The sequence below is a fragment of the Vombatus ursinus genome, unplaced genomic scaffold (assembly GCF_900497805.2).
Source record: "Vombatus ursinus unplaced genomic scaffold, bare-nosed wombat genome assembly UNPS02014812.1, whole genome shotgun sequence".
In the NCBI taxonomy this organism is placed as follows: domain Eukaryota; kingdom Metazoa; phylum Chordata; class Mammalia; order Diprotodontia; family Vombatidae; genus Vombatus; species Vombatus ursinus.
The window spans coordinates 27116-46861 of NW_020954590.1; the positions used below are offsets into that span (position 1 = coordinate 27116).

General features: G+C 35.3%; 1 protein-coding gene and 1 long non-coding RNA gene across 2 annotated transcripts in view; one reads left to right on the plus strand and one right to left on the minus strand.

Moving 5' to 3' along the window:
- LOC114054235 (lipoxygenase homology domain-containing protein 1-like) overlaps nt 1-12868 on the plus strand; it is a 37832-nt gene extending 24964 nt beyond the window's left edge. Inside the window, exons 10-11 of the mRNA XM_027877415.1 lie at nt 7268-7343; nt 12514-12868. Of these exons, the coding sequence (XP_027733216.1) occupies nt 7268-7343; nt 12514-12568 (131 nt within the window). The 3' untranslated portion in view covers nt 12569-12868. The remainder of the gene's footprint in view (nt 1-7267; nt 7344-12513) is intronic.
- The window catches only part of LOC114054236, a 40522-nt gene continuing 28269 nt past the window's right edge, over nt 7494-19746 (minus strand). The window contains exons 2-3 of the long non-coding RNA XR_003570446.1: nt 14336-14356; nt 7494-8075 (exon numbers count right to left, since the gene is read on the minus strand). This is a non-coding gene — a long non-coding RNA (uncharacterized LOC114054236). The remainder of the gene's footprint in view (nt 8076-14335; nt 14357-19746) is intronic.

Here is a 19746-nt window from a genome sequence, read left to right on the forward strand (position 1 = left end):
TTCCTTCCTTCCTTCCTTCCTTCCTTCCTTCCTTCCTTCCTTCCTTCTTTCCTCCCTTCCTTCCTTCTTGCCTTCCTTCCTTTGTTCTCCCCTCCCTCCTTCCACATGAGAAATCATATACTCACCTGTAGGTGCTCTTTCCAAAGGAATATAAATTTCTGGAAATAGAGTTCTGGAAACCAGGCATTGATAAAGCTATTCACATTCATATGGAGTGACTTGACCATGCCTTAAACCCAAATCATTCTGTCTCTTACTAATTGACTAGTAATAAGTCCCAGCCCAAGCCTCTATTAGTCATTGTTTGAGTATCAATTTCTCAGGTAACAATTTTTTTCCATTCTGGCAAGAAACCCTGAGGTTCTTCCCCTCCCAAATTGAATTTTTTTAATAGGTACATGAGGCCATCTTTTGCTTCATTTCTTACCCAACTTTAAATCACTGAATGGGTGTTGCCTCAGACAAATTGAGACCCAAGAAAGACCTTATAAGGATTACAACTTTTCTTGAAATAGAGCTCTGGAAATCAGTCATTGACAAAGTCTGGGTAAGACCTTAGCTTAAAAAGGTCAAGGTCTCCTACTACATCCAGGGCCATCTCCAGTCATCCTGATGTATGTCTTGCCAGTGGACCCAGATGGCTATGGAGGAGAGAGTGAGTCTAGTGACTTTGCACAGCCCTGCCTTACTTAAATCCAATTCACTTGCAAGTCAAGACATCACCTTTCTGATGTCATTGGTCCTCTTTGAGAAAGAAGGACAAACAACAATCTAGTCATGGAGGTGGTTGAGTCAAAAGTAATCAACATCTTCATTTCATTGCCAGTCAACCAAAGAGAAGGATTATTATCTTGATGGAAGCCTTGTGCTTTACAATCTATTCATTATCCAGCCTACTGCCAGGTAGCAGAATTCAGTGGGTGCTTTTGAGTCTATACCAGCAAACATATTTGGCTTTATGGAATTGGTTGAAATACCAGAAACACTCCAACCTGCTCTTAGACATGAGAATGTACTGATAAAACATTAAGGAAAAACCTGTAAAGCAGATGGGGAACATACTTTTGCTAGAGAGGATATTGCCTTCATCAAGACAAACCAAAACCTGTACAATTTCTTATCATGTGCTATGTTTGTCCATGTCTCCCCATATATACTTCATAGAGGATCCAACCCACATACAAAGACCACCCACTGACATCTGGGGCATTACCAGTTCTTCACTATCACTCATTAGTACTAGTCAACAGGTGATAAATTTGATTTTTGTTTTGCCATAATCTGTGAAACTAGATAAAAACAATAAAGAAAAAATATAGAAACAATGTTCCTGGAGTAAAATGGAATCATGTAACCGACAATTATAAGGGTGATTACTATTTGAAAGCCACTATATAAGCTTACAATGCATGATTAGTTTAGGAAAAAGTCCCATAATAATCCACCTTTCCTTCATGCAATGCTACTTCCAGCCTTTTCATATAAGTACACCAGACTACTCTATTCTTCTTCTTCTGAGTATTTGGAAAAGATGGTTATTCATTACCCTGCATATCTCATTCTATTCATCTGCCTGGATTTTTTGTTTTGTTTTGTTTTTTCCTTTCTCTGCATCTACTATTCTCACTAATGTGCACCACTGCCCACTGATGTTAGGAAATTCAGAATTGTTAATGGAAATACTATTTGTTGAGTATGAGTTCCTACTCCATTTCTTTAAGCTATTAAGAGATAAAAATCCTACAATTTTCTGAATACTCTTTGAAATTCTTTAGTATTTTCACTGAAGTTCATAAGTCAAGGGAAAGGTCTTGGAAATTATTTAGAAAGCCTTTCCAGTGATTGAAAATATCAGAGGCAGAAAGACTGTCTATCGTGAGAGACTCATTTCTGAGTAAATCATCATTTTGACTTGAACTTTATCATTTTGAGTTGAGTTGTCCTGGCTACTTCTTCATGGATGACTCTAATATGTTTGTAAGGCAGTGCCAGATAAAACACAGAAATGCCTCAAATGGATAGATGAAGAATGTAATCTGTAAAATAATGAATGAAGTGAGATCTGGAATAATAACCACAATAACAATGATGACAGTGACAATAACACCAACAATATCTAGCAAGACATGAACTGGTGACCACAATGAAATATTAGACAAAATTATTTTTCATGAACTGACCGATGACAAATCCCCATATTCTAAATACAGATCTCAAAATATTCTACAAAATTCAAGCACCAAAATATACTGGGACCAGATCATTGTAGCAGACTGAACTGTTGCTTGCAATCACCCAAACATAATTTAGGTCCATGAGAACATAAGAATAACATTTTAGTAGCTGTCACTTTATTGAATATGCACAAACTCTAAACTAATGGGGAACATGCTTTTAAAATATAGAGATCTAGCAGAGGAGATCAGAATTATTTGGGAACAGGAGTGAGGTGTGTGTCATTCTGGTTCTTCTTTCTGCTGCTGGAATTTTACCAAGGATGTTTTGGGTAAGGCTACAGAACATGTCATTACTTGCTAATAATTTTATTGAGTTATAAAAAGTGGTTATATACTTCTGAAACAGTCCAGAGACCATAAATATAAAACAATAGTAACTGGATAATGGTTTATCTCTTAACTGTTTCTATCACAATTCCATCAAAAAGCTAAAGAACTAGATGACAGCAACAGTGATGGTGATGATGATGATGATGATGATGATGATGATGATGATGTTGATGATGATGATGTTGCTGATGGGATTAGTATCCCAAGTTAGTCAATAAATATTAACTAAGCATCTGCTTTGTGCCTGGTTCTGAGAATATGGGGAAAAGGGAAAAAATGTAAATTTTAGTCCCTGTCCTCAAAGAGCTCAAAGTTTAATTGGAGGTGAGGATGGGGAGGGAGACAAAAAATAAATAATTATGTACAAACAAGCTTTATACAAGATAAATAGGAAATAATTAACAGAGAGAAGGCACAAGCATTAAGGCATATGGGGAAAGGCTTCCTTTAGATGGTCAAGTGTTTTTTTTTTTCTGGGACTTGAAGGAAGCTGGTAGAAAACGATGAGGAGGGAAAGTTTTCCAGTTATGGGGGATAGCCAGTTAATGTGCCTGGATTGAGAAGATGGAGTATCTTGTGTGAGGAACAGAAAGAAGGCCAATGGCACTGGATTACATAGTATGTGGAGGAAGTGGCGGTGTAAATGGTAAGAAGATTGGAAGGTAGGGGTAGTAGAACCAGGTTGTGAAGGTCTTTGAACATCTAACAGAATTTTACATGTGATCCTTGAAGTAATAATAAACTAATAGAGATACTGTGTGTGTGTGTGTGTGTGAAATGGTTAGACCTACACTTTAAGATCATTGCCAGCTGAGTAGAGGATGAACTGAGATCCAGAGAGATGAGGCAGGCAGATCAGCCAACAGCAAGCTATTTCAATAGTCCAGGAGTGAGGAGATGAGGGCCTGCACCAGCATAGTGGCAGTATCAGAGGAAAACAGGAGACATGTGCGAGCTATTGCAAAGGTGAAATTGACAGTGTGATAAAATGAAAAGAAATGGAGAGATAGAAAGCTTTAGGCTCACCTTACTCTAAATACTCAAGATGATCAATTTTATACAAAATATAGCAGAACAAGTGGCACTCCTTCCTTTTTTGTGCCTCAAGAAAGCAAGACACCCCAGAAGAAATCATAAATACCAGACCCTGCTTGCATTGAAATACTTCAATGCAGATGGCACTAACCACTAAAGTGGGCAAACTTTAGTGCTCATGAGTGGCCTGAAGAAAGGAATATTTTTTATTATTGTCCAATACTTATCATAACAAAATTAGAAATAGATCACAAAGAGATCTTTTCATTTTTAGGCAAACTAATGAGGTTCAAGTCACACAGCAATGTGTTGCCAACCAATGCAGTAAACCCACAAAATAATTTCACAGCTGAGAAGATTAAAAGAAATGAGATAAATTGAGGTACTACTAAATCCAAAGAATGGACAAGTTGGAAAGTTTAGAAAATTGAAAATATTCATATAATACAAACTCCAGAAATTATACCTAATAATAAAACAGGTTACATAAAGCAGTAGTGTCTTAAACGATTTTGAAAAAGAGATTGGCATACTTAGAATGGTACTCCAAAAAAACTTTTATCTATTTCGATAGCATGAATGCAACTAATGGACCAATCAAATGAAAACATAGTAAGTCAGGAAAGCAAGCAAATTCTAGCAGGTATCCCTATCTTTTTTGGGGGGAGGGGGTCAAAGACCCTTCTTCCAGTCTGGCAGACATGAATCCATGTGTACCTTCTCAGAATAAATCAGTAAAGCATAAAATATTTTTAAAGCATAAAGTAAAAAACACACAGGATTATGATGAAAATCAATTAGATTAAAATATAATTATCAATTTTTTTTAAAGTTCACAGATCCCAAGTTAAGAACTCTTGTCTATAATTATCATAGATGAATGTTTTTCTCCCATGATATTTAACAGAAAGTATAAAAACAACTGAAAGACTGTTGACAGTGGTATCTGACATGGTCATTTCCATGGTAAATATCATAGGGGGAAAGGTAGAATTTTCAAGGAATAACTCTAAGAACATGTGTTCTTCCACCTCAGCAAAAGTGATTTTAGAGAGCTATTGAAGATATTTCCAAACTACATTGCCTGCACTTTTACTATTTTCAATGAGCCTAAAAAGGATAAGGTTACCTCCTATTTTTTTAGAACTACAAAAAACAACAACAACAACAACAACCAGCTATTATATTGAACTGTGCAATAGCCCACAGAACAACACAATAACAACAACAACAACAAGAAGCATGGTAACAGGATATGAACTACTCTCAGGACAATTTTATTTAACTTTATAAGTTAAAAAGAACATATTTCAACATATATACAATTTATCACTCCTACTACCCTTCCTACCCATTGAACAATGACAATTTTTAAAAAAAACCCTAATCATACAACACATAGTCCAAAAAAACACCATAATCCCACATTGGCCATACCTTTTAACTTCTTCACCTTTTTGGCAAGAGGTGAGTAACCTATTTCATCTTTAGTCCTCTCGACTTATGGTTTACCATTTCTTTGAGATTTAAAGTATTCCAAAGTTGTTTTTCTCCAAAATATTATTGTATTTATATACATCATTCTTCTAGTTCTACTCACTTCGTTCTGCATTAGTTTCATAAAGGTCTCCATAGTTTCCTCTGAACACTTTCTATTTCATTACTTCTTTTGGAACAGTAACATTCCATTACATTCATAAACTGTAATTTCTTTAGTCATACCTCAGTAGGAGTATAGCCCCTTAGTTTCCAATTTTTGGATAATATGAAAGTAGCTACTATAAACATTTTTGTGTACATAGGTCCTTATGTCTTAAAAAAGCAAATCTCTTTAGAGAATAGCATAGTAGTAGTAGTAGTAGTAGTAATGGTGGTGGTAGTAGTAGTAGTAGTAGTAGTATAGCTGTGCCAAAAGAAACACACAATTAACTTTCTAGGCATAGTTCTGAAATTGTTTTCTGAAATTGATGGAACAATTCACAGCTCCATTAACAGTGCATGCACAGTCTCCCTGTTTTTTTTACAGTCTTTCCCATGTTTGTCATTTTCCTCTTTTGTTGTCTTTGCCAATTTGATGGACTCAAAGTGAAACCTCAAAATCACTTTGATTTTAATTTCTCTAATTATTAATGATTTAGAGTCTTGTTCATGTGGTTGTTAAAGTTTATATTTCTTTCTTTGAAAACTGCCTAAGACTTTGTCTATCTAATCCCCATTGAAAAGGATGAAAAGAACAAGGTGATCAATCAACAAGCATTTACTCAGTACCTCCTGTATGTCAAGTACTATGTTAGGTACTTGGGATATAGAAACAACAACAACAACAACAACAGCAAAAATATAAATTGCAAAAATTGAAATGCTCCTACTGATAATAACAATAAAAATGGAACTCAGTATGACATAAACATGAAGAGAACTAGAAACTCTACTGAAATATCAGAAAGAGTTCACTGAATATACACTTATGCATTTGAATTTGATCTTTCTTAATCTAGAACATATTTAAGTAAATAAAAATTACATGTTGGTATGTCTTTGAGTGATGATAAAAAGTTATTTTCCCTCTAATTTCATGAATTTGTATTCACTAATATTGAATAATGAATTTCTCTTTTATCAAGTAGACTCTCACTATTACTTGTTTATCATAAAGTCCAAAGGGGAAAATGCGTGTGTATTTAAATACAGAAATGTATTTGAAGTTGATTTTCTTTAAGTGAGAGAATTTCATCTCCTTTTCTTCAGAAAAGTTTAAGAATTTAGCATCACAAAATGTTAAAGCTGGATAGGGTTCTTAAAATTAACTAGTCCAAATCTCCTTACTTTACAGATGAAAAAACTGAGGCTTAGAGAAATTAAAATTTTATGTAAGATTCTATAGCTTATCAATGATGTAAGCAAACCTTGAGTACAAGTGCTCAGAACCAGTGCTGTAGTCTGCAATATTACTTAAGTTAGAAACATAGATCTCAAGTAAATAATTCAATAAGGTTTAAATTTCCAAAACCTGAACTTGTAACAAATATCTTCTTTTGATTAAAAAAAGTATAAATTTTCATTGGTTTTGAGAAACATTCTGGACTTATAGAAATTTCTAATAAAATCAATGAATAAACGTAATACACTATCTTAGGAGTCTGATCTGTTCTTTTGGAGAGTTCTACTTAAGACTTTCTGTTGCTTTGAGGAAAACAGTCTTCGTTGTGGATTCCTGTGGCTTTCTTGCTTTGGCATAGAATGAAGATCAACACACATTAGCAGAAAATTACATTCTTAAATAGAATTTCACCCTAGCAAAAAGAAACAATATCAAATTTTCAGAATTTTTCCTGTATTGCTTCATATTCTGCATTTGAAGTAACTTGCTCTATAGAGTGTGTTTAAAATGATTTAAAATTGAATCCAAATTCACCTTTTTTATATTAGTTTTAAGAATTGGCCCCATGATAAGAAAAATAGTTTTGAAAAGGATTTGAGGTTCTTTGTTTCAGGGTTTTGATATTGTGTTTGATATTGTGAATACTGACTATAGTAAATGATGAACTGTATTCTTCAGCATCAAAGAAAACTGCAACAACAGCTAAAAAGTAGGCATATGCATCTATATGTGATATGTGATATATAAAGCTATTTTTTTCATTTGGGATTTTTTTCTCCCATAGCAAATGGTTGGTTTCTGGAAAAAGTGAAAGTCATAGACATGGCTACAAAGGAAAAGCATTGCTTCCGATGCAATCGGTATGTAAGTCCATTTGTTTCTATATGTGTTTAAGAATAACAGTTTTCATTATATATGTATTTATACCACTGATATGACATATCTATATATGTGAGTTTATGTGCATGCATACATACATACATACATACACATACACACACACACATATATCTCACATAGTCTTTGAGGTATCTCGCCTCTCACTTGCACTGGCAAGTGACTCCAGAACAAGACTACTATTCCTGGAATCTTTAGGGGTTTGGGGTTTCTCTAGTACTTTTGTTCATGACGTTTATCCTCCTAAATTCAATCAGCATTTACTATCTTCTCAATATCATCAATAGCCACTTAATGTCAATTAGCTTTTACAAAGTGATATTTACTGAGAAAGCACAACCCGTCTCAGAAAATTGGAGTCCACTATACTCCACTATTTTAGTCTCTGGGGAGAATGGAATTCAAATAATGATTACTACTCTTTTGCCACCCAAGTTCACTTCTGGGTGTGACTGTTGTATAGTCAAGCTGTTCCCTTTCTTGCAAGGCTCTTGACTTGGCTATCAGGTCAGTTTGCTGCTGGGTGAGGTCAAGTATTTCTCTCCTCAGAGTTGGCTTTTCACTAGGTTTCACTGCTGAGGTTACTGGAAGACTCTTGTTTGGACTCCAGCAGCTGAAATTCTGCTGTCCTCTAATCTTTTGAAGCTCACGATGTTGCATAATCAATTCTGTTTCTGTCTCAGATACTCATTCACCTAGAATCAGGAAAGAGAGAACAGAGATTGAAATAGAGGTAGCACCCTGCATTCATGGGCTCATGACAACTGAATAAATGGAGTAGGAAGCTAGTTATGCCTGCCCGATGCAGCCAGTGCCACCACTTTATCCCCACCTGGAGGCTTAAAACATTTCTTCTGCCTCACTTGATAGCGGCCTGGGAAGAAAGAGTGTTTTTCTCTGCTTAAGCTTTTTTATACATATTCAGTTCTGTCTCAGAAGCCGGTTAAAAAAGCTTTTGTCACTGCTTAACAAACTTAGAGAAGAAAGTCAGGATACCTAAACATGCTTTGAATCAGGGAAGGGAAGGCTGTCTACATCTCAGACTTCCTGAGGCAAACTCACCATGCCTCCATATGGCCATGGAGCATGTGGAGCACATTGCCTACATTCCTAAAGACTTGGCCATCATTAGTCAGCCCACCACCCCCACGCATATGTTCATAGATGATGACACAGATATGGATATAGATAGATATGATATAGATGTAGATAGATGAAATAGATATTCATATACATACATATATGTATATGTTTACACATCAACACACATGTGCCTATGGGTGAGCATGCCTGGCTTGTGCTCTGTATTAACACAATGCCTGAGTTTTCTAACCCTTATCACAGCCTAGACTACTTGAGCTTTTTATTTCAGGGCATGAATGGTCAAATGAGCAGAATCATGTTATTTTAACAGGCAAAAGAAGCAGTTGCCCAAGGTTTCCTGGGCCCCTGAGGAACATACTCACTTTTTCACCCTTTCTCCTCATTGTTGGGACCCCTCAGAGAATATCTCTCCTACCTTTCCCACTAAGTTCTCTCTACCACCACTATCAAGAAAGCACTGTGCCACTGAATGAGGGACTTTTGTCATGCACTCTGCTCCCCAACCTAAGGATGATGGTACTTCTGAGAAGTGATTCTTTCCCAACCAAGGCTTGCTCATTAATGGACATGAGAACTCATATGGAGTTATCTCAGGGAACCCCTTACTCAGAGTGAAGAGGGGCCTTAATAAACATGGAGCATAATGATTAGTAAGCAGTGAGGAGTTCTTGAGAGGTCTCATTAGCCCACCAAGATTTTAGTCTTTGCCAAAAATTGCCTAAGCAGGTGATAAGTGCTAACAAGCAATAACTTATTTTCTAGAAAATGGAAATGAGTTAAAAAAGAAAGTAAGGAAAACAAAGGAGAAAATGTGAGTGGAGTGGAGTGAAGGAGATGGGGGAATGAGTGAAAATTCAAACCCTTAAGAATTTGAAGAAATGCATTTTATTTTACTTAGTTTTATTATATTAAAATATATATCATATAAATTATATATTGTATATATGTACATGTGTATGTATGTGTATACGTGTGTGTATACATATATATATATATGTGATTTCAAGCAACACTGCACAAAGTAGCCTTTTACACAGTTCAGCTCAATTCAACTCAACAAACATTTATTGAGCACCTCCAATATGTGAGCAGCATGCTAGATCCTGAGATATAGATACAAACAAGCCATTGAGGGTCTGTCTTCAAGGGTCTTCCAATCACTCGATCTCCCCCAAAACCCCTATAAAAAAGGAAGTTACCCCATTTTATATGTAGTCAATTTGAATAAATTGAGTATATTGGATCCTTTTTTTATTTACATGTACACACATTACATTTAATAATTTGTAAAAGTCATCTCTTCCCTAGTCCTAAAAGATCTAGGAAGTTTAATTTAGATGCTTTTATTCATGGATAGAGAAGCATCATAGCCTAGTGGATTGAGAGCCATCTTTAGAATAAAGAAGACTGGTTTCAAATCCTCCACTGATACATAGACTGCATGATTCAGGGCAAATCATTTAACCTCTGAGTTGGCCAGGCAATTTCCTAAGGCCACAAGTTACAGAAGAAGGTCTGATCTACTTTGACAGAGGGAGTTTTCTCATTGAGAATTCCCAGTGAAATAATACTCACCCCCCCAAAAAAAACCATAACATCTGCCATCAGAGGACAAATTTAGTTAAGCATAGAGAAATTTATCACCAAAAGCCAGATGATGAATTCTTTGGTCACAGTGAGTTACGAATAAGAAGAAAAAAATATATATCAAATAGCTTTCAGTCCTATGTGACCACTTGCTATTCTGTAGTGGTAGAAGCAGAATCATGGGAGAAAAAGACAGATAATTGTCACACAATTTGTCTTTAACAGTCAACAAGCATGTGTTAAGAGTCTGCTATGTGCCAAGAATTATGCAAAGGCAAAAATGAAGCATTTCATTGCCGGGCAAGGGGAAGATGATATATACATGTGAATACAAAATATAAGCCAACAAATGCCAGGTGATAAAGCAGGGAGGACCCTAGCAGCCACAGGGAGAGTAAGAAGGGACTTATGTTGAATGTGGCATTTGTGTTTTGAAGGAAAAGAGGGGCTTGAAGCATAGAAAGGGGGAAGAGTACTACAGAACCAGAAGACAGCCAGTGCAAAGCCACAGAGATGGGAAGTGGAGTGTTGAGTTTGAGGAAAGGAAAGAAATTTAGTTTGGCTGGATTGAAGAGTATGGAAAGGAGAGTAATATATAGCAAGGTTGAAATGGATAGGTTGTGAATGAGTTTAAAACATTGACAAAGGAGTATATATTTGATTCCCGAAGCAATAGGGAGCCACAGGAATTCAAAGAGTAGGGGAAGTGAGTGTGGGTCAGTTTTAGGATGTTTAAAAGATGGATTGGAGAGGAAGTGAAATGAGACAAATTACAAACTATTTCTATAGTTCCAAGCATAAAGTAATAATAGTCTAACCTACAGTCATAGCTATCTGAGTAAAAAGTAAGGGACTGAAGTGAGAAATATTGTTAAGGCAAAAAAGACAGTATTCAGAAAACACAGAGATGGGGCAGCTAGGTGGCGCAGTGGATAAAGCACCAGCCTTGGAGTCAAGGGGACCTGAGTTCAAATCCAAACTCAGACACATAACACTTACTAGCTATGTGACACTGGGCAAGTCACTTAACCTCATTGTCTAGCAAAAATTAATTAATTAATCAACACTAAATGAGATAAAAGATGAGAAGACATTTACCTCCAATAACATTTCTCTAGCCCAACCTATTTAAGCAAATTGTGCAGGAATGAAATAGAGAAGATTTCTTCTTAATAAGAAGGCCTAGGAAGCTTCTGTCACTTAAAAAGAGTTGATAAACTTTTTAGGGAAAGTTCTAGAAAGAAATTTTAGTACTTCAAGGTATTCTGCCTTTTCCTCTGGTAAATATTCTCAGGTATGTCATCCAGAAGATGGAGGGTTGCATCAGTCATTTTGAAAATGTTTGTAAACGGGGCAGCGAGGTGGTGCAGTGGACAGAGCATGGGCCCTGGAGTCAGGAGGACCTGAGTTCAAATATGACCTCAAGCACATAACACTTACTAGCCATGTGACTCTGGGCAAGTCACTTACCCCCAATTGCCTCACCAAAAGAAAAAAATATATGTTTGCTACCAACAGTAGAAATTATTTAATGAGCAGAGAAAGAGGGTGAGAAATAAAGTATGGGTCCTTCCTTAAGCAGCTGAATGGGCTGAGCAGGAAGGAACATGTGAAGGTGAGAAAACTCAAGACTGCTTGTAGCTTGTTACCAATTTAACTCACCACATCTCCTCCTCTCAACATGAGCTTACTATCTTTCTCAACTAACAAGTGACCCTAAGTCATTTTTACTGCTTCTGGCTGGCCCCCTGGGTTTAGACTTATTCACAGATGCTAAAGTACAGGTGTTAAATACCTCATTAACTCTTTTCTTTTACTCACTCTGGGAACTATATATTCCCAAAATACTTTCCCCAATTTTTCTTCAGTTCTTTCCTGACATGTGCTCTAAGCCATGAAGTCTTCTGAGCCAAGTTTGTCTGATAGCTCTAAACTTTTTAAAGGGGAGACAGGAGGTAACACTTTGTCCCACCTATGTAAGGGTGGCCACTTCACCTAGAGTAGGGTAGGATGGGGTAGTGAGGCAACTTGTCTCTTATAGGAGCTCAAACCTTATTTCTTCTATAGGATCTGAAGTAAGCAAACTGACAAAAACACGGGTTTAGCAATATAAACAGGTTACTTCACAAAGGCCACACATTGTTCCCTTGTGTCCCTTACTACTTATTACGGAAATAACTATTGTTTATTATTGTTAGAAAAAAATATAGCTGCTGCTCCTACTACTGCTGTGGCTGCTGTACTACTACTGCTACAATGTACCAGAGGAACTTGAGCTATAACAATTAAAATCTCTCTGTTGACCATCTTAGACTAATGAGGGTTATGGATAAAGTGGGAACTGAGCTCTAAGGGCATTTATGTGATGACTGCTAACTCCTCTTGAGGAAGACATTATCTTTGTGCAAACCTCATATTTCTTTTCTTTTTCTCCAAATACAGGTGGCTTACTGAAGATGAGCATGATGGACTCACTGTTATAAAACTCTACCCATAAATCTGGTTTTTTTCTGCCTTTATCCTCAATACATTTCTTTTTTCAAATTCCTATTGATCTGAATTCTCATATTCCTTTATGTAAAATTATAAAAATGTCATAATTATTATAGATGAATGTCAAAATAATAACAGCCAGCGTTTATATCACCAGTAGCATTTAATGTTTGTTGGATATGTAATTCCTTCTATGGGAAATATTAAATAGTTGGACTGGAATACTCTGTAAATAAACAGACTTAAAACAAACAGTAACTCTGTCCATGCATGATAAATACACTTAAGTAGATCAATAAATTTAGCACCCAAGATATTGTTTTTTTTTCCATTAAGTATTGATTGTCCTCATAGCCTTTAGTAAAATAAAGTGAGGAAACAAACATGCTGTTTGTGTGACACATCTGTCCTTCTTTCCAAAGAGTTTGCTCTAAATCCATTCGTTGCAAAGCAGAGGTAATAACAATAACAGCCACCAAATATAAATATGCTTTAAGTTTTGCAAAATGGCTTGCATATACTATCTCATTTTATCTTCACAACAACCCTGAGAGTTAAGTTCTATTATTATCTCCATTTTACGGATGACAGGTTGTGCCCTCCCTAGGTTTACATAGCTAGTAAATGTCTGAGGCTAGATTGGAACTCAGGTCTTCCCAACTCCAGGTCTAGTACTCTCTCCACTGTGTTTCCAATACATAGGAGAAATGTATCAAATTCCAGATTGTAAATGCATTTAAGTTATGGTTTGACCAGTTCCCTAGTTCTCCTACCTTCTCCAGACTACTCTCCTTCATATCTAGTGCTCTGAAGTACTACTTAGAAGTATGAATCTTTAGCGCTGGAAGGGACAATTGGATATCCACTAGTCTTCACCAGTAATATTAAAGGTATAAAATTGGTGCCCACAGAAGTTAAATGACTGACTTAAGGTGATAAAGTAAATAAATGAGCTAGCCTAGATCCTAGGTTTTCTGACTCCTAATCCAGTATGTTCTCCCTGTACCATGTTGTTTCCTAACATAAATTACTATTACTAAGAACCATAATTATGTTAATTTCCCCAGTCCTCTGTTCATTATAATGTTTTCTTCTCTCTAACTTCCTAGTCACCTAGGCTTATGACCGTCTGGCAATCATTGACTTTTATCTCCCTGTTAAGAGGAAATAAACATTAATATGGTGCCTATGATGTGCCAGGCACTGTGCTAAATGCTTAAAAAAGAAGTTTCTCATTTGATCCTTACAACAACCCTGTGAAAAAGTTGAGGAAACTGAGCCAAACAGTTTGTGACTTGGTCACATAGCCAGTAAGTATCTCAGGCTAGATTTGAATTCAGGTCTTCCTGACTTCATGTCCAGTGCTCTATTCACTTTGCCACAAGCTAACTCCTATTAACTGCCATATATAATCAATAGACAAGTCAATTTTACCTTGACAATATCGCTCATGTATCTTCCCTCTTATCATTTTGACTATGCCTATCCTAGTTCAGGACTTCTATTGACACTGTGATGATACAATAATTTCCTGGTCACCTACTGAAAGAGATCTCAAACTGAAAAATTGAAGGAATATTATAGCCAAATTCTAGAGCTCCTAGTTCAGTACGAAAATACTAAAAGCAGCCAGAAAGAAACAATTAAATATTGAGGAGCCAGAGTTAAGATCACATCGAATTTAGCAGCTACCATTATACAGAAGCAGAAGGCTTGGAAAGTGGTATTTTAGAAGGCAAAAGAGCTAGGATTACAACCAAAAATGACTTACCTGGAAAAATCGAGTATCATCCTACAGGATAAAAATGAATAATTAATGAAATAGAGAACTTCTAGGCATTACTGATGAAAAGTCCAGAGCTAAATAGAAAACTTGACATTCAAACACAAGACTCAAGAGAAGCAAAAAATATAAACATGAGTGAGATATCATGAGAAACGTAATAAAGTTAAACTGTTCACATTCCCAAATGGTAAGATGATATATGTAACTTCCAAGACATTTATCTTCATTAGGGCAGTCAGAGGGTATGGGATGTTGGGATGATCTCAAAGGAATAATGGAAGGCTGAGAAAGATGTATATACTTGGGACAAGGGGAAAGAGAGAGAAAGAGTGGGGAAATTATCTCATATAAACGAGATGTGCAAGGAAGAGTTTTTACAATGTCAGGGATGTGGGGGAGGGGCAAGTGGACAACACTTGAACCTCTCTTTCATATGAGCTGGTTCAAAGAGGGAAGAATATATACATATACACACTCAATTCAGTATAAAAATCCAGCTTACCCAAATGGGAAATAGGAGGAGAAGGAACTACAAGAAAGGTAGGATGATAAGAGAAAAGAGATTAAGAGAGACAGTGGTCAGAAACAAAACAGTCTTTTGAGGAGGATCAGGATAAAAAAAAGAGACAGAGAAGGATAAGGAAGGAGAGAAATACAGAGTTACCAATCATAACTATAAATGTGAATGGGATGAACTTGCCCATTATATAGAAGCAGAGAGTAGAATGGATTAGAAACCAGAATCCAACAATATGTCCTTCACAAGAAACATACTTGAAGAAGAAATACACATGGAGTTAAAATAAGAGGCCAATTTTCCTATTAAATATTGATGCAAAAATTTTAAATAAAATACTAGTAAAAAGATTACAGTAATATATTATAAATTTCATACATTATGACTAGGTGGGATTTATACTACGAATGCATGGCTGGTTCAATATTAGGAAAACTATAAGCATAACTGACCATACCAAAACAAAACCAACAAAACTCATATGATTATATAGAGGCAAAAAAAAAAACTTCTGACAAAATGTAATATTCATTCTTACTGCAAAGACAGGAAAGCAAAGGAAGCTTTTCTTAAAATGATAGGTAGTATCTATATAAAACAAGCAAGTATTATTTGGAAAAGGGAAAAACTGGAAGTCATCCCAATAAGATCAGGGTGAAGCAAAGATGACCATTATCACCTTTATTGCCCACTATTGTACTAGAAATACTAGTTATAAGCAATAAAACAAAAAAAAAAGGATTGAAAAACTAAGAATAGTCAACAAGGAAACAAAACTATCACCTTTGAAGATGATATGATGTTACACTTAGAGAACTCTAGAGAATGAACTAGAAAACCAAATGAAACAATTAACAACTTCAGCAAAGTTTCAGGATATAAAATAAACCCATATAAATCATTAGCATTTCTATATACTACTAACAAAACCTAGCAGGAAGAGACATAAAGAGAGATTTCATTTAAAATAACTGCAGACAGCATAAAATTGTTGGGAGTCTACTTACCAATGCAAACCCAGGGACTATATGAACACAATTACTAAATAAAGAAAATATAAATAATTGGAAAATATTAATTTCTCATGGGTAGACTAAGCCAGTATAATAAAAATGATCATTCTGCCTATGTTAATTTACTTATTCAGCACCATACCAATTAAATTGCCAAAAAAAAATTTACAGAGCTAGAAAAAAATAATAACAATTTCAACTGGAAGAACAATAGGTCAAGAATTATAAATGAAATAAAAGAAAAAAAAAAGATGTGAAGGAAGGTAGCCTAACAGTATCAGATTTGAAACTATACTACAAAGATTTGAAACTATACTATCAAAACAGTCTGGTACTGAATATGAAATAGAGTGGTTGATCAGTCAAATAAATTAGGTACACAGTAGTAAATTACCATAGTAATCTAGAGTTTGATAAACTCAAATATCTAAGCTTTTGGTCCAAGGACTCATTTTCTGGGGGGAAAAAACTGCTGGAAAAAAACAAAAGTAATTGGCCAGAAACCTGGCATAGGCCAATATCTCACACTGTATATTGGGATAAGGTAAAAATGGGTACATGATTTAGAAATAAATGATGATATTCTAAGTAAACTAAGGTGCATCTAAAAAAAATACCTGTGACCCTATCTAAATATAAGGGAAGAGTTCATAACCAAATGAGATACAGAGAGGATTGTGAGAGGTAAAATAGATGATTTGGATTATATGCAATTAAAAAGGTTTTGCACAAACAAAACCAACACAGTGAAAATTAGAAGGAAAGCAGGAATCTGGGGAAATTTTTTCAGCAACTTTCTCAGATAAAGAGGATTCTGGGAAGATGGTGGAATATGACATAAAATTACCTGGCTCTTCCAAATTCCCCAAAAAACAATTTAACGTAATGCCTCAAAGTTAACTTTAGAAAGGCAGAAATTACTAAAAGTTGGGGTAAACCAGTTGTCCAGCCTAAAACAACTTGGGAGGACTTTGGGAAAAACCTGACCTCCTAGAGTGATGGTCTGTCCTGATGGAAATTCAGGTACTTCTGGGCAGATATTGCTGAATTAACAAACAGGAAGCCCTGGGGGCATCTGTGTTACAGCAGACTCAGCTTCAGGAACTTTTACCCCAGGGATAGTATGAGAGTCAGATGGCTGATCAGGGGAAGATTGCAGAGCCCTCCACTAGTGCTAGAAGAGGCTCCCAGGTTTGCTGACCAGATTTGGTCCCAGGAAGTGACTGTGAGACTGAAAAAGTGAGCACACACAGGTGCGTGCTGTTATAAAAGTGTGGGGCCCCGATGACATGGTCACTCATAGAAGAGTAGAGTCCCTGGTTCTGATTCCAGGGCAGAGGAGTGAACTGAAGCTTGCAACCATTGCAGGGACCGTAGGGAGTAAGAACATTTGTAGTGACAACATTGCTGGGGGTCCTATCACAGCTCAGGGGCTGGGAAGAGTATTTGAGGTCAGGCTCCCAGATAAAGCTCAGAAAACAATAGCATGAAAAACCTGAAGCTTAAGACATTATCCTCTATGCCTCAGAACTAAAACCCAGCTCTAATACAAAGTTAATAGCCAAGAAATAAGCTACTAAAATGAGGAAAGGAAAGAGAAAGAACCTGACCACAGATATCTACTATAATAATAGAGAGATCTGGGTTCAAATTCAGAAGAAAACAATGAAGTCAAAATAGCTATTTCTACTTCAAAGAAAAACACAAAATGGCCACAAGCACAAAAATAGCTCTTAGGAGAGCTTAAAAGGGACTTTAAAAATCAAATAAGAGAGGTGGAGGAAAATTAAAGGAAAAACTAAGAATAATGCAAGAAAATCAAGAAAGTTATGAAAAGAAAGTCAATCAATTGGAAGAGATCCAAAAACTTATGGAAGAAAATAACCCTTTAAAAATTAGAATTGGGCAAGGGAAGCTAATGACTTCATAAGACATCAGGAAATCAAAAAGAATGAAAAAAATAGAAGGCAATGTGAAACTTCTTATTAGAAAAACAACTGACCAGGAAAACAGATCAAGGAGAGAGATAAAATAAGAATTGTTAGGCTACTTCAAAGTTATGATCAAAAAAGGAGTCTAGTTACTATACTTCAAGAAATTAGTAAGGAAAATTATTCTGAAGTTTTAGAACTAGAGGGTAAAATAGAAATTGAAAAAAATCCACTGATCACCACCTACAAGAATCAGGAGAAACAAAAGAAGGTAAACATAAAAGATCAATTATAAGAGATTTTGTAAGGTCAGACAAAAGCATATGATTATATCAGTAGGTACAGAAAAAGCTTCTGAGAAAATACTATTAAAAACACTTGAAAGCATAGTTATAAATGTATTTTTCCTTAAAATGATAAGGAACATCTATCTAAAATCATCAGTGAGTATTATTTATAAGGGGATAAGCTAGAAAACTTCCCAATAATATCAGGAATGAAATAAGGATGCCCATTATCACCACTATTATTCAATGTATTAGAAATGCTAGCAATCACAATAAGAGGGGAAAAAAATTAAGGGAATCAGAATGGTCAATGAAGTAATAAAACTATCTCTTTTTGCAGACAATATGATGATATACTTGGAAAATCCTAGAGATTCAACTAAAAAGCTAGTTAAAAAAATAATAATTTAGAAATCATCAGCATTTTGATATATAACCAATAAAATTATGCAAGAAGAGACAGTAAGAGATATTCCATTTAATGTAACTGTAGACAGCATGAAATGCCTGGGACAAACCCAGGAGCTACATAAGCATAATTATAAAATACTTTTTATACAAAGTCAGATTTAAATAATTGAAGAAATATTAGTGGTTCATGGGTGGGCAGGTCCAATATAATAAAAATGATAATGTTACCTAAACTAATTTTGTTCTTCAATGCTATTTCAATTAAATGACCAAAAATGTTTTATTGAGCTAGAAAAAATAACAAAATTCACTTGGAGGAACAAAAGATTAAGAATATCAAAAGAATTAATGGAAAAATATAAAGGAAGGAAGTTAAGCAGATCTTAAAAGAAGTACCAGATCTTCATTATAAGGCAGTAATTATGAAAACTATCCAGAACTAAGAAATAGACTAAGAAATAGAAAAGTAGATTGGTGGAAGAGAATAGACATACGATACACAATAGTAAATAATTACAGTTTGTGTTTGACATTATGAAATGCAGAATGGAGAATTTTGATTGCATTAAATTAAAAAAAGTTTTGCATAAACGAAGCCAATTCAACCAAAATTAGAAGGAAATCAGAAAACTGGGAAGCAATTTTTACAGCCAGTGTCTCTAATAAAGTTCTCATTTCTAAAATATATAGAGAGCTGAGTCAAATTTTGAAGAATACAAGTCATTCCCCAATTGATAAATGGTCAAAGGATATGAATGGTAATTGGAAAAAAATGAAATACTATTAAGTAGGGGGAGAAAGAGTTCACTATTTGGTAAAATTACTGGAAAACTGGAAAGCAATCTGACAGAAAATTGGGTATAAGCCAATTATTTTATACCATTTACCTAGATAAGGTCAAAAGTATACACACACACACACACACACACACACACACACACACACACAATCAGCTCTCTTTGTGGTAGCAAAGAACTGGAAATTGAAGGGATGTCCATCAATTGGGGAAGGGCTAAATAAGTTGTTGTATATGATTAGGATAGAATATTTCTGTTCTATAAGAAATGATGAGCAGGTTGATTTTAGAATAACATGGAAAGACTTGCATGAAATAGTAAAGAATGAAATGAGTAGGACCAATAGATCATTGCATTTGGAAACAGCAAAATTGTTTGAAGAATAACTGTAAACAACTAATTTATTCTGATTATTATAAATATTCAAATCAACTACAAAG